This window comes from Cydia amplana, chromosome 25 (assembly GCF_948474715.1).
Source record: "Cydia amplana chromosome 25, ilCydAmpl1.1, whole genome shotgun sequence".
NCBI classification, from domain to species: Eukaryota; Metazoa; Arthropoda; class Insecta; order Lepidoptera; family Tortricidae; genus Cydia; species Cydia amplana.
In genome coordinates this window covers 6,847,349-6,861,265 of record NC_086093.1, presented here as the reverse complement: position 1 = coordinate 6,861,265, position 13,917 = coordinate 6,847,349, and the positions used below count along the sequence as shown (strand labels likewise).

Genomic DNA, 13,917 nt, shown 5'->3' with positions numbered 1-13,917 from the left:
TCAGTATATTTAAATTATAAAATGAAATAAATATTACACAACAGAAAATGTGACCAAATCCACGAAGACGGGTTCGATTCCCGCTTCGGCCACCAGTGGATTTGGTCACATTTTCTGTAGTGTACTGTGTATTGTATGATATTTATTTCAGTTTATATACTACTTACTTTCATAGAAAAGCATTCTTCTAACATGACCGAGTATATTTCCGTTATGCCGAGGAGAGTGTACGGTGTCCTCAAATCTTTCTCTGAAGGCCGCTGCAGGCAGCAGTGGCACTGGTTTATAGATTCCATCACATTAGTTACTTCAAAATGCACTTCACCGAATTCATATATACGAGCAAAATAGCTGTTCTCGGGTAAATTTTACGACAACGCGCAATTTGCACGTGTTTTTTACATTTGCACGGTCAGCAAACAACCAAAGCAACAAGATTAAACAACGAACCCAAACATGGCCCAAACCATCCCAAACCAAACCCATAACAAGTTAACAACTGACAGTGACAGCTACAATGTAAAGGCTCACAGACGAGCGTACCGAATCGCGAGCTTGGTCTAGTCTATAGTCCCCTCCACACTCGTGCACGAATCGCGACGCGAACGCGCACGAGTGTGGAGGGGCTTTTGCGTCCGCACGGCCTGATTTGATAGGACAATTTAATCAGATTGGCGAAAATTTGTAATTCAAATTCAAATAATTTATTTCAGAATAAAATTCCATAAAACATACACAACAAAATTAAAATTAACTAAAATATAATTTAATAAGTTAGTAACATTAAAAATACTTAAAACTATGTTAGTATACAAGAAACAAACTACTTACACTATTTAAAATGTATTTCCCCACTGTAGTATGGAGTTGAATCCATCGCCGCAGTATCGGGGAGTCCCACCTCTCGGCCAGTATATGTAGGATGGTGTTCGTGGAGCCGCGCACACGTCTCATCATCGAGGCGGCCCGTTTCCTGATTACGGCGTAAAAGCCATCAATTTGCCGCTCCGCAAACATCGCGGAGGCGCTGCAATGTCGCGGCAGCCCGAACAGCACCCTACACGCATCATTATACTGGACGCGCAGGGCGCCGTATGCACGCTGCGTATGTCTGACCCATAGACTACACGTGTAAAAAGATTGGCAGTACGCCCTAAAAAGGGTTACTTTGACTTCATTTTCTGAAAGAGCTACGATTTTGTATGATTCCATGTACATATGTATATTTTCTAAATCAAATTTCTATTACACCTTATGTGTATAATTGCATGAATTCTATAGTAATTTAAATTGTATTTTTTCCCTTATTTTCTCGTAATGCATGTTAATTATAAGATGTAATTATTTTTGAAAAGATGTGTCCCGCCGAGTTTGTTGCCGGTCCCATATTGGGATACCCTCCTCCAATTGAGGGGGGATTTAAATCTTCTCGGGGCAGAAGTGTAGGGTTGGAGCCGGTCTACCTAGCTTTATTTGACGTTCATAAGCGCATTGTAATTATGCCTACTTGAATAAACTATCTTTTATCTTATCTTATCTTTATCTTTATCATTAGTACAACGTGCAAACCGCCGGGCCATTACAACGCACAGCCAGCGCCCTACGTTCCCTCTCTATGTCAAGATTGTCGCTTAAGAGCCAACAGGAGTGCTCATTTCTCCATACAAACGTACTCGACTGTTTCCTCCGTGGGTTTTGAAGCTAGAGCAATGATTTTTTCAACAAAGATTAATATTGTCAATATCTGTGTCGGAACGTTTTGCTTTTTTTGATATTTTTGTTTTTTAAGGCGCTAGAGCCCTTCAAAAATGGCCAAAATGGTATGCCGCAATGACAGGCGTGCTATTCAAAACTGACATCAATTAGTCAAAAAAGCAAAACGGCTCGACACAGATAATGTCATAATCATTTAGATTTCCAAATTTGGTTACGATTGGTTAAGTTTTGGAGGAGGAAACAGTCGAGTACGAAACCTCGATTTTTGATATTTTTACGCACGATTTTTCGCCTTGTCCTTATCGCACTAGTTTTAGGAGCCGCTTCCGTTAGCGAGACGGGTATATTTACCTAAAATATTTAAATCTTAGCTCCTGTTGGCTCTTAAGTCATCGGTGACCCAGTGGCCTAAATATTTAAATTGCTGTACCTGTTTCAACGGCGCCCCACATAACATGACAGGTGGAACATCTAGATATGTTTTAGTGCCAGCCTTGAAAACCATGAACTCGCTCTTGTAATGTAATGTAGTAAGTAATGATTGTACTGTATTGTAAATTGTAAGAACCAGGAAAACTATACTCATCCTTTTCTTTTGGGTGCTAGTACTAGTGTAATACAAAGATAATATGATTCTCTCTGTCTATGTTTGAAATAAGACAGTGCTTTAACAAACTCTAGCCAATAATTTATTTTCTGATCAAGTTGGTCGTTTTGATCAACCCGTCTGGATTTGGATTAATAAATAAGACCTTTGCCATTTGCAGTCGCCGATGGTGAGAAAAAAAATACTGTCACTGTTAAGCCCTCGCTACACGGTCGCCGACAAGCCTTCTAACCGTCTGACCTTGGTCTGACCTTGGTCAGTTTTGGTCAAATTTTGTTGGAAACATTTGTCTACACGGTCCGTCCAGACCAAGGCCACGCGGTCTGAGGGGCTTGTCGGCGACCGTGTAGCAAGGGCTTTATGTTGACAGATAGATGTTAGAGCTGTTGCATTGTTGTTGTTCTTAGGTTAAGAAGAGGTTTTCATTTTTTCTTCATATAATTAATTATAAAATCGGTAAAGAGCGTTAAAAGTAACTAATGTGATGGAATCGACAAACCAGTGCCACTGCTGCCTGCAGCGGCCTCCGGCGAAAGATTTGTGTACACCGTACACTCGTCTCGGCGTAAAGGAAATATACTCGCTCATGATCGAAGAATGCTTTGCAATGAGTGTAAGTAATAATGTAATACCTAGGCTACATACTCGACGAGCATGGGAAATAGCGATGTAAGTAGGCAGAGACGTAATGGTGATTTTTATGCCGTTTCTTTCGTAATGGTATGGAACCCTTCGTGCGCGAAACCAACTCGCACTTGGCCGGTATTTTATTGTACAGATCACATAGAATATAGACATAATGAAATCATGTATGTCATGAATCATGATGTAGGCAGTGATGTAACTTATTGCAGCTAACATCATGTGATGATGGCAAGAGTGGTATCTGCGAGGTGTGTGTGGGGCGGCTGCGGGAGGCGTGCCTCTTCAAGACGCAGGTGCAGCACTGCCAGGCCGAGCTGCAGGAGCGGTTAGAGGGAACCCGGAAGGTCAAAGGTAAATATTAAGCCAAAGAGAATAGAGAGTTACTGTCATGATAAATTATGTAGCCACAGTACATTTACTGTCATCTTTCGACAGAAGATTGAAACTGTTAGAACACCATTTGACTTTGATCCTTATTCTTTCACTGATAAGTGTCAATTTGTTAACTGTCAAAAATTAACGCCATCTACTCGACAGTAGGCCAAAGGTATGGTGCCATCGCTCGAAAAGATTGCACCATACCTTTGGCCTAGTCTATTTCTGTTTATAATTCTATGAAAATATTTTAATTTCGGTTTTCGTTACTTTCGTTTGCCATATCAAGGCAAGAGGTTCATTCCGAATATTTTGGGCAAATACCGCAGATAACGTTGGCACCGTTTCTGATGTTTACTTTAAACATTCGTTTAAAACCTTATACCTTGTTGTTTTAGACGAGAAAGCCTTTGATGAACTATATGCAGATGGCGCGTACAGCAAGTCTCCCGAGCCTTCTTTATGTAAGTAGATAAGTATGCTATTCGGAATTTGGTAGAATGACTTGACAGCAGTTATAATAAAAGGAAATGCGGTTGAGCGCTACTTAATATAAGATAATGATTTATTAGCTTAAACATGGTATATTAAGTTGACATAATCAGTATAAGCAGGCACTATCACATGTTTAGCCAAGGGTAGCATGCAAATTGATCTTAAAAAATCAATTATAACTATTAATTAAATTGAATGTACATTTTTACATGATTTGAGTAAATATCAATAAATATAAATTTTATTATCATTTTACATAAAGTACACAGCATGCTTTATTTAGGTTTATTTATGTAGGCCTCATGTCTTATTTAGCAGTAAGACGTGCGGCCTACATACTCAATATCATTGTATCAGTTGCTCACATGAATAAAGACATATCGCAAGCATACTGGATCATTCCAGCAAGATTAAGATTTCCCTTAGAGTTGATAAAAACTATCCCCATACCAAATTTTGTCTATATCTGTTTAGCAGTTTAAGCGTGAAGAGGTAACAGACAGGCAGGTGCTTTCGTAGCTATAATGTTAGTAGGGATTGCGACCCTAAGTGGAGGAAGGTAAATGAAAACGAGATGGTATAAATCGTACATTAAGTCCGACTCACGCTTGACTGCATATTTCTAATAATAGGTTTTCCTGTCATCTTAGGTAAAGAATTATTTTGTGTTTTTTTTATTTAGGCCCAGTAGTTTCGGAGATAAAAGAGGGGGGGGGATGGTCGGACAGACAGACAGACGCACAAGTGATAATTTATAACGGTTCCGTTTTTTCCGTTTGAGGTACGGAACCCTAAAAACAATCTCGTAATCAACATCGGTTCACCGTGTGTATTATTACGTGTTCAGGTTCAGACGAGGAGCCCCCGGGGCCGCCGTGTAAAGACGAGCCGCGAGACGAACATCTGTTTCGTAAGCACACTAGTAATTAGTATTAGTTTTGTCAATAGTCGAAGTCGCGATATAAAAAATTGAACTGAACTGAACTGTTGAACTGTTTAACTTATCACTAACTTTTACTGTACTTACTTCTGTTGGCTGTTTCAATTAAATCCACGGCAACATGATTTATTTCGACGTAAACAATATATGGAGGAGACAGTAGGAGTTACATAAAAAAATATAGATATATTTCTTGAGGGATCTTCACTCTTCAGTATAATTTTCAGTAGAGGATTCCTGCTCCGTCTTCGCATTCAAAAGCTTTGATACGTCGCCTCGTACCTCCGACTCTTATGGAGATAACTTTTATCACAGAAATTTGGACTTTAACTTTCAGCCATAAAATTATTTGTGAATATGCCTTTCCCCATTTATCATTCAATTTTGATGCTGTTTTCTTTAAGAAACTATTGTATTCAGTCCCTAGGGCTCCGTCGCATGAAATGACTAGTGGTGTAAAAGAGGCTCTTAGGTCCTCTGTTGCTCTGTCTTACTTCTGTTGTTTCTCCAATAAAATAAAATAATATTAAGTGTGTCAGATTAAGTTATGAGTGATATCTTGTTACCCGTGGAACTGCCTTAACCACTTTTAGCGTCTAATGTTGGTCGACAGTTAGACAGATAAAATGCGATGTTTCAGTGCCTTTATCCGGCGAGTACTGTAGAGTTAGCATTAGCACAGAGCCTCTATCCTGGCGCGCCGTGCAGCAGCTTACGCTAGGGTGCTCCGTGAGGCTCGAGCGCCTCCGCGACTCGCCGCATGCGAGCCTGCCGTGTCCCGTGACGTCACACCGCGGGCCGAGCCCCGCCAGCAGTGTGCAGGACGAGCCCGGGCACACCGCCGCCGAGGAACAAGCCTACACGTCGGGTAGGTACACACCTAACACACATACAACACTATTTAATCACACATCACACATCCCATCACATCAAATCGTAGCGTAGGCTCGTACCCTACCGACTGCGCCAGTTAAACGATGTATTGTGACATTTGTGACGAAGGAATAAATAGCACACGTAAGCTGGTTGTAAGACTGAATATTTATTCTTCTACCCACACTTACGAAAGTATTGTATATATATTACAAACAACGTGGAGCCAACTAACCTAACCCACAATCTAATTAGCGATTTTTTTCTAGAAATATACTGTATTATTGTGAGTTTATTACTATAATACTTATTATTTTACATACCTTTGTACAGTCAGCAGCAGAAGTTGCTAAGCGGGCGAGGTGTTCAAAATTACCTTGATCGCGTCAGGAGAAAAAGAGCGCGTCAAGGTAATTTTAAACACCTTGCCCGCTTAGCAACTATTGCCGCTGACTGTACCTACAAAGGTAATAACAGAAACATTTTTGAAATGGTTTATTTAACGGGGAATTTCCTTCAAATATTCCAGTTCATCAATAATTAACCAAGTTAATCTTTAGTGTCAGACCCAAGTTCCCGTTTTGACATAAAAATCATGTTTGGGCCAAAACTACAGCGAAACCGAACCTTCTGTTTTGGCAAACACTCTTAATTATCATTGATTTACTTACCGGTAATATAGTAAATGTTAATATATTTGTTTTAGATGTAAAACCATCAATTAAATCAGAGCCTAATGATGCCGTGGAAGATCAGAAGCCGCTTGATGCGTCATGTAAGTACCTTATCCTAACGTGCAACATGGCCGTGTATAATAGAAGTTACTTGTAGAACCATAAGAGCGTGTCACATACTTTTTGCGGCTTTCGAAGTGTAACATAAAGTTAATACATATGGGGTGCCACAAGGCAGTATTTTAGGCCCGTTATTGTTTTTAATATATATCAATGACATACCTGAATGTACCCGACATGATTGCATCCTATTTGCTGACGATACCACAATATTAATCAAAGGTACTAATGCAGACTCATATGAACGCGAGGTAAATACTGCATTGAACGATGTCATCGGTTGGCTTAGCGAAAATCATTTAAAGGTAAATCTTAGCAAAACAAAATTTATTCAGTTTAGGTCCTACAAAGCAGCGCCACAGACAATAAAAATTTTACATGACAACATCGAAATAGAAGAAGTAGAAGACTCTGTATTCTTAGGCATAACTTTAGACACTCACTGTAATTGGAAACGACATGTAGAAAATGTATGTAAGAAAGTTAATAAATTTATATATGTATTATGGAGACTCAAAGAAACGGTTTCGCAAAAAACAGCTCTCGTAACATATCATGCTTATATCGAGTCCATCTTTAGATATGGGATCCTCTTATGGGGAAACTCAGTTGAAATAGAACTTGCATCTGTAGCCCAAAGAAAGTGCATTAAAACTATTTGTGGTAAAGGTCGCAGAGAATCGTGCCGACTTGATTTTGCAAATCTTAACTTATTAACACTGACAAGCCTATACATTTACGAAGCAGATGTCTTTGTGAAGAAGAATCTAGAACTCTTCCCGCCATTTAATATATAAATAATAGACCTCTTCGACAGTACCAAATGACACTACCGCCCTATCTATCTAATACCTTTAAACGAGCAATTCTTGTTTATTTATTTATTTATATATATATATATATATATATATATTTCGGGGATCTCGGAAACGGCTCTAACGATTTCGATGAAATTTGGTATATAGGGGTTTTCGGGGGCGAAAAATCGATCTAGCTAGGTCTTATCTCTGGGAAAACGCGCATTTCCGAGTTATACGTTTTGCGAGCGAAGCTCGGTCACCCAGATATTAACCTTAAAATAAGAAAAAAAAGCGGCCAAATGCGAGTCGGACTCGCCCATGAAGGGTTCCGTATTTAGGGGATTTATGACGTATTCAAAAAAACTACTTACTAGATCTTGTTTAAACCAATTTTCGGTGGAAGTTTGCATGGTAAAATGTACATCATATATTTTTTTTAGTTTTATCATTATCTTATTTTAGAAGCTACAGGTGGGGGGGGGACACATTTTACCACTTTGGAAGTGTCTCTCGCGCAAACTATTCAGTTTAGACAAAAATGATATTAGAATCCTCAATATCATTTTTGAAGACCTATCCATAGATACCCCACACGTATGGGTTTGATGAAAAAATTTTTTTTGAGTTTTTCAAGTTTTTCTATTTTTGTGTGAAAATCTTAATGCGGTTCACAGAATACATCTACTTACCAAGTTTCAACAGTATAGTTCTTATAGTTTCGGAAAAAAGTGGCTGTGACATACGGACGGACAGACGGACAGACAGACAGACAGACAGACATGACGAATCTATAAGGGTTCCGTTTTTTGCCATTTGGCTACGGAACCCTAAAAAGCGCATTTCACATGTGTATACAAATTTTTAACAAAATTCCTGCACACATAATTTAAATTGAAAAATATATTGTGTAATGCAAGTTTTCATAACATTGATGAATATTTTAATTATAAATTCTAACTATTACTTTATTGTGACATGTAAACTTTTGACATTATAAATTCTAATTTTTACTTCATTTTGACATGTAAACTTCTAACATTATAAATCCTAATTTTAATTATAAATTCTAACTATTACTTCATAATGACATGTAAACTATGATATTATAAATTCAAATTTTTACCTAATTTTGACATGTAAACTTTTGACATCATAAATTCTAATTTTTACTTAATTTTTACATGTAATATTTTTATATAAGTAAGAAAATTAGATTTAACTATAATAGTTTGATGAACTTATGCGCTGAATTTGAATGACTAACTGACTGTAAGATCGAGGCTTGAAACTTGATGTTTGTATTTAATAATTTAAATTTTGATAATATTTTAGTAAACGCGACATTTTGTAACGTATTTTCTTTTGACATGCATGAACTATGTCAATACAAATAATTTTCACATGCCATAAGGCCGAACATATCATGGGTCAATATGTACACTTAATAACATCTACTGTACCATATGTTCTTGTGAATAAACTTTCATTTCAATTCATTTCAACATATTATTGCAGATGACTACAACGTCATCATACTCAATATTCTGTTTTTGTGTCCAGCCGTAGAAGTTGAGGTTCCGCCGGCGCAGCCTGTCGCCCGCGCGAGGCAAGCCAAGCTCGAGCGTCGCCACGACGCGCCCGCGCAGGCGAGCCCCGTGACGTCACACGAACCGACGAGTGTGACGTTCCCTTATGCCACCCGCCAACAAGCCCGCACACACCAACCTAGCTTACTCGGACATATAAATAACCAGCACACACACACTAATGCAATGTATTCATGCAACATCTGTTCACAAAAGTTCTCAAACAAAACTCTCTACAACCAACATTTACACACTCACATGGAACTAGAAACATACATTTGTGATATGTGTAATATGAAATTCAGGTTGAAATCAGTTTTAAAGAGACATATTTTTAAGTTACACATGAAGACAAATCACGTGTGCAAAGTTTGCAACAAAATTTTTGACAAAATGTACTTAGAGAAACATCAAAGACTTCACACTGGTGAGAAACCATACAAATGTAAGGTGTGTGACAAGAAATTTGCACTTGTTGAATATTTACGTTCCCACGAAAAAGTTCACACTGATGAAAAACGATACAAGTGTGAAGAATGTAACAAACAATTCAAATATATAAGTGGGTATAAAAGGCACAAAAAAAATCACACCGGCGACAAAAGATATAGCTGTGATCAATGCGGCAAACGTTTTATACAAAATTTCACTTTAACTGAACACAAAAGAGTACACACTGGTGAGAAATTATATAAGTGTGACGAATGTGACCAAGTATTTGGATATATGAAAACTTTAAAAAAGCATAAAAAAATTCATACTCGAGGTGATATTTACAGCTGCAACATTTGCGACGAGAAATTTCTACTAAAAGCACTTCTAGACAAACATAAATATAAGCACATCGGAGAAAAACCGTACGGCTGCGAAGAATGTAACAAGAGATTTAAGTTGAAATGTGAATTAGAGGTCCATAAAATATCGCACAATGGAGACAGACCATACACATGTGAGAAGTGTGGTAAGAAATTTAAACGACAAGGTAATTTAGATCAACATAAAAAAAATCACGCAGAAAAATCTCACAGTTGTAATAAATGCAACAAGCAATTCACACACAAACATCAGTTGGATGCTCATGAAAGAACCCACACTAAAGAAAAACCATATATTTGTGAGAAGTGTGGCGCGCGATTCGCGCAAAATGATATTTTACAGAAACATATACAAATTCATTTTGAAAAGAAAGAAGTGACTGTGAGGAAAATAAAGAAGCAAGTTAAAACAATAGTAAAGTAAATATGAAAAGAAATAAGTATAACAAATGTGTTCGAATTTTCCAACAAAATCTGATTAGAAAACATAATTATTTTGTTTTTAAAGAGTATACCATTCTTACCATAGAGATAAGTAAAGAAAGAGTGGTAAGTCCATACATCAGTTTTCTTACCAAAACGCGAGTTATTTCGTAGTCGACAATCGACATCTAGCGTCAAGTAGCGGACATTATCTGTACTGCTAGTTGACAATAGATGTCGCGGCGAACGAAAACTAACGCTCGACAATATTTAGCTAATATTTTAACCGGATTACCTGGAACTCTATTTTCAAAATTGTTTTAGTAGTACATTTTTCGTCAGTAGCGTAACTTGTGACATCTGGTGTCAAGTAGCGGTACTAGCGGCCTAGCCAAGGTAAGATCGCTATCGCTTCGCCATCGAATCGCTTTCAATCAATCTTTGGGTATTATGGCTCCATCGATATTGTCGATGGCACAGGGCGGACACGCCACACATCAAAAATGATTTGCGTTTATATGTGTGCGCGGCACGTCTGAACACGCGTCATTGAGTTTCTGACGGAATCTCAGTAGAGCGGCTTAAGCTTTGGATTCCTCCGAAAACGGTGCCGTCATATTACGGCCGCTATATAGCGTTGACTGACGTCACTAGAACGTTGTCTATGTAAACAAGATGGCGCGGTTTCCTAGACGGCGTTACGTTATGTTGATTGTCAACGTAACGTAAGATGACGGCCGTCATGACCTTGTCGATAGTTTCGTGAACGTTTTATTAGATAGCGGTGACGCCATTTTGAATAAATGACACGAGATTTGAATAAATGATTCCGTACTACGATTATTTTCCTCTTCTGATGATATTTCATCCTCCAAGTAAACTATAGATGATCAAGCAAATCTTGTCAGTAGGAAAAGGCGCGAAATTCAAATTTTCTATGGGACGTTATCCCATCGCGCCTACATTTTTCAAATTTGCCGCTTTGATCTTGGTGGATGACGGTGTGTTATGACGCCGTGGTACTTGCCACATGTCGCCACCGTAAAGACGGCCGTCTTTTGCTGCCGCTATATGACGGCCGTCATATGACGGCACCGTTTTCGGAGGAATCCAAAGCTTTACGCACACATTCATGTCGCGGCCTGTCGCGGGCGAGGTAATCCGAGTCGGGGCGGGGCGGTGCGTGTCCGTTCTGTATGATAATGCTATTACTTATTCTGTGTCGATGGTTCCGCCAACGTGTGTCTCTCTGTCACTCTTCCATATTAGTGTGACAGTGACAGTTGCGTTTGGTTCGCTACATAGCGTTAGCGATGGGCATGTTGCACGCACTTGACGCTAGATGTCAACTAGGTACGAAATAACTCTCGTTTTGGTAAGAAAACTGATGTATGGAATTACCACTCTTTCTTTACTTATATTTCTCTATGTTAGTAGCGACGTAAGAGCAATGTAGACGGTCTTACCTGAGACGGACTTCTCCGCATTGACCTTACATAAACATGAATTATAAAGAAAAACTTACCTCTATGATAAAAATATGATTTTTTCTGCAAATAAATTATTGTTTGTTTGTTTGTTTTATAAAGAATGTATAGATCAAAGATCATAGTCCAATATCCTCTAGCTGCCCAAAGACCTGTAAAAAGGTATCCCATTCCATTCTAATTTAACACATTTAGTGCCGAAAACCCGACTTGGGTATTTTATGATTTCGTTCCCAGGCCGGACGACCCGATAGTCGAGATCGTACTACAGCTTTATATGACGAAATTGTTGTGGCCTGGCGCGGATATCTTGTTTGGCTGGGTGGCAATTAATGTGTTAATCTTTATTTTGACAAATCAATATTGCATTTTGTCTTGGCATGTTTTGATGTCCGGGAGGCTATAATTATAAACTAGAGGATAATGTTTAGTTACCTCTGTAGTAAGTTAGCTAGGTTAGTTATTTACTTAATAACTTAGTTAAGAATTAGTTTTAAGTTTTTTAGTTGGGAACTGAAAATCGGCGGTCTCGCTGAGTCTCATCCATTTTACTGCACAAATATTTATAAATTCTTTCTAATTTTTTTACTGAACTTTCAAGTCATTGTTTATTTTTGTGTTGGTAAATAAATATCTTTTTTTTTATATAGGCTCAAGGATTATTTTAAGGAGCCAATGAAATTTAGATTTTCTTGATAAACTTGATATGAATAAGTATTTGTACATATATAGTTATTTTTGAGCTTATTTTAATGAAACATTTCTACGTTTGCTTGCACGCTGAAGGACTGTTTGTAACACGAAATACAACTATACGGTATTCATACATGCGTTTGATTAATTGTCGTTATATTTTTGTATTTCAATTATGTATTTGTTTTACAAATATTTTACTACATTATATTATCTGGGTGCCAAATCAAGGTGCCAATCGTGTGTCTCTGTCGCACTAATATGGAAGAGTGAAAGAGAGATCACCGTTTCGTTCGCGACGGCGGAAACGATTGGCATGGCGTCTTGTCTAGGCCCTCTGATCAATCAAATTGAAATTAAATTTTAATAAAATTCTGTTTAAATGTTGACATGTAAAATTATATATTTTACGAATAAACGAGTACGAGCCCAATTTATGAAAAAAAAATTGATTTTTATAAATGGCTATATGGCCCAGCCCAACTCAGTTTTTACAAGCTTTTATTTAACTTACAATGTATGTAAATTGTACCTAGGTATGTAACTATGTTTGTACGGTACGGGTCAAATTTTGCAAGTTAAATTTGACTCACTTCCCAGTTTACAAAGCTGAAAGTTTGCACACATTTGGTGACAAAGCAATATTATGGATACAGGAGGTAACCATTGGAATTCTGATAAATCAACGCAACCTAATTGTGTTTGAGGTATTTAGAAATAGAATTGCTTCGATGAGTACCTATTAGTTGCATGTGGAAAGAAAAGTACAGCCAGCAATGAAAACTTGTATTAAAAATGAAATTTTGGACATAAACTTATTTATGACTCTAATCTGTCATAATTTTTCAATTATAGAAGAGTTCATGAATTTTTTTTAAGACATAGGTACCGTTTTATGACATTGAGATAATTGAGTTTTTACATTTTACAGTGTTAGCTCATTTTACTTAGGCAAAATTATTATTCTATTATGAAAAAGAAATATAACTGCATTCAAAGATTTTTTCTATTTGTATAAAAAATCGTTAAATTTGTACGGAACCCTCGGTGGGCGAGTCCGACTCACACCTGGCTGTTTTTTATTATCTCTCAACTCTCACCTCTCTCTCTCTCAACATACACAAAACTCAAAAAAAAATGTTGTCAGTGAGTCGGACTTATTATATATAGTGTGTCAAAGGTCTGTTTGATTTCAAACATAGACAGAGAGAATCATACTATCTTTGTCTTACACAAGTACTAGCACCCAAAAGAAAAGGATGAGTATAGTTTTTTTGTTCCTATTTACTGACAAGATTTGGTTGACCCAGTATAAAAAAAATACATGAAAACGAACGTTTTAACATGCGGAACCCCCGAGGACCGCATTCAACTCGCACTTGCCTATTTTATAATTCAACTCGCACTTGCCTTCGTTACATTTTTTTTTCGCTTAATAATATCTTGAAACTGAAACACTATATTTTTTTTTCTTCATCTTACACTAGTTCTAGCACCTGAGCTAGCACCCAAAAGAAGGCTGAGTACTTATAGTATTTTTTGTTCTTAATATTGACTGACAAATTTGGTTTGACCAACTATATATTGAAACGGATACTAATCTATGAATTTTTAACGGAACCCTAATGCTTCTAAAACGCACGCTACGATTGCAAAACAAACAGGTGA

General features: G+C 37.5%; 1 protein-coding gene across 1 annotated transcript; it reads left to right on the top strand.

The window, feature by feature from the left end:
• Window positions 1-2,753: 2,753 nt before the first annotated feature.
• LOC134659449 (zinc finger protein 883-like) lies at window positions 2,754-10,070 on the top strand. The gene is made up of 7 exons (XM_063515091.1): window positions 2,754-2,936; window positions 3,178-3,319; window positions 3,742-3,807; window positions 4,686-4,748; window positions 5,419-5,646; window positions 6,358-6,426; window positions 8,806-10,070. The coding sequence occupies exons 1-7, from the start codon at window positions 2,808-2,810 to the stop codon at window positions 10,068-10,070; spliced, it is 1,962 nt and encodes a 653-aa protein (XP_063371161.1). The 5' UTR covers window positions 2,754-2,807.
• Window positions 10,071-13,917: the final 3,847 nt, after the last annotated feature.

What these genes read in the sequence shown, in the direction of transcription:
- LOC134659449 (XM_063515091.1), top strand. Translation starts at nt 2,808, where the DNA reads ATGGAATCGACAAACCAGTGCCACTGCTGCCTGCAGCGGCCTCCGGCG. An exon ending in GTCTCCCGAGCCTTCTTTAT is followed by an intron (nt 3,808 to 4,685) that starts GTAAGTAGATAA and finishes TTACGTGTTCAG; the next exon opens with GTTCAGACGAGGAGCCCCCG. An exon ending in GCGAGACGAACATCTGTTTC is followed by an intron (nt 4,749 to 5,418) that starts GTAAGCACACTA and finishes GCGATGTTTCAG; the next exon opens with TGCCTTTATCCGGCGAGTAC.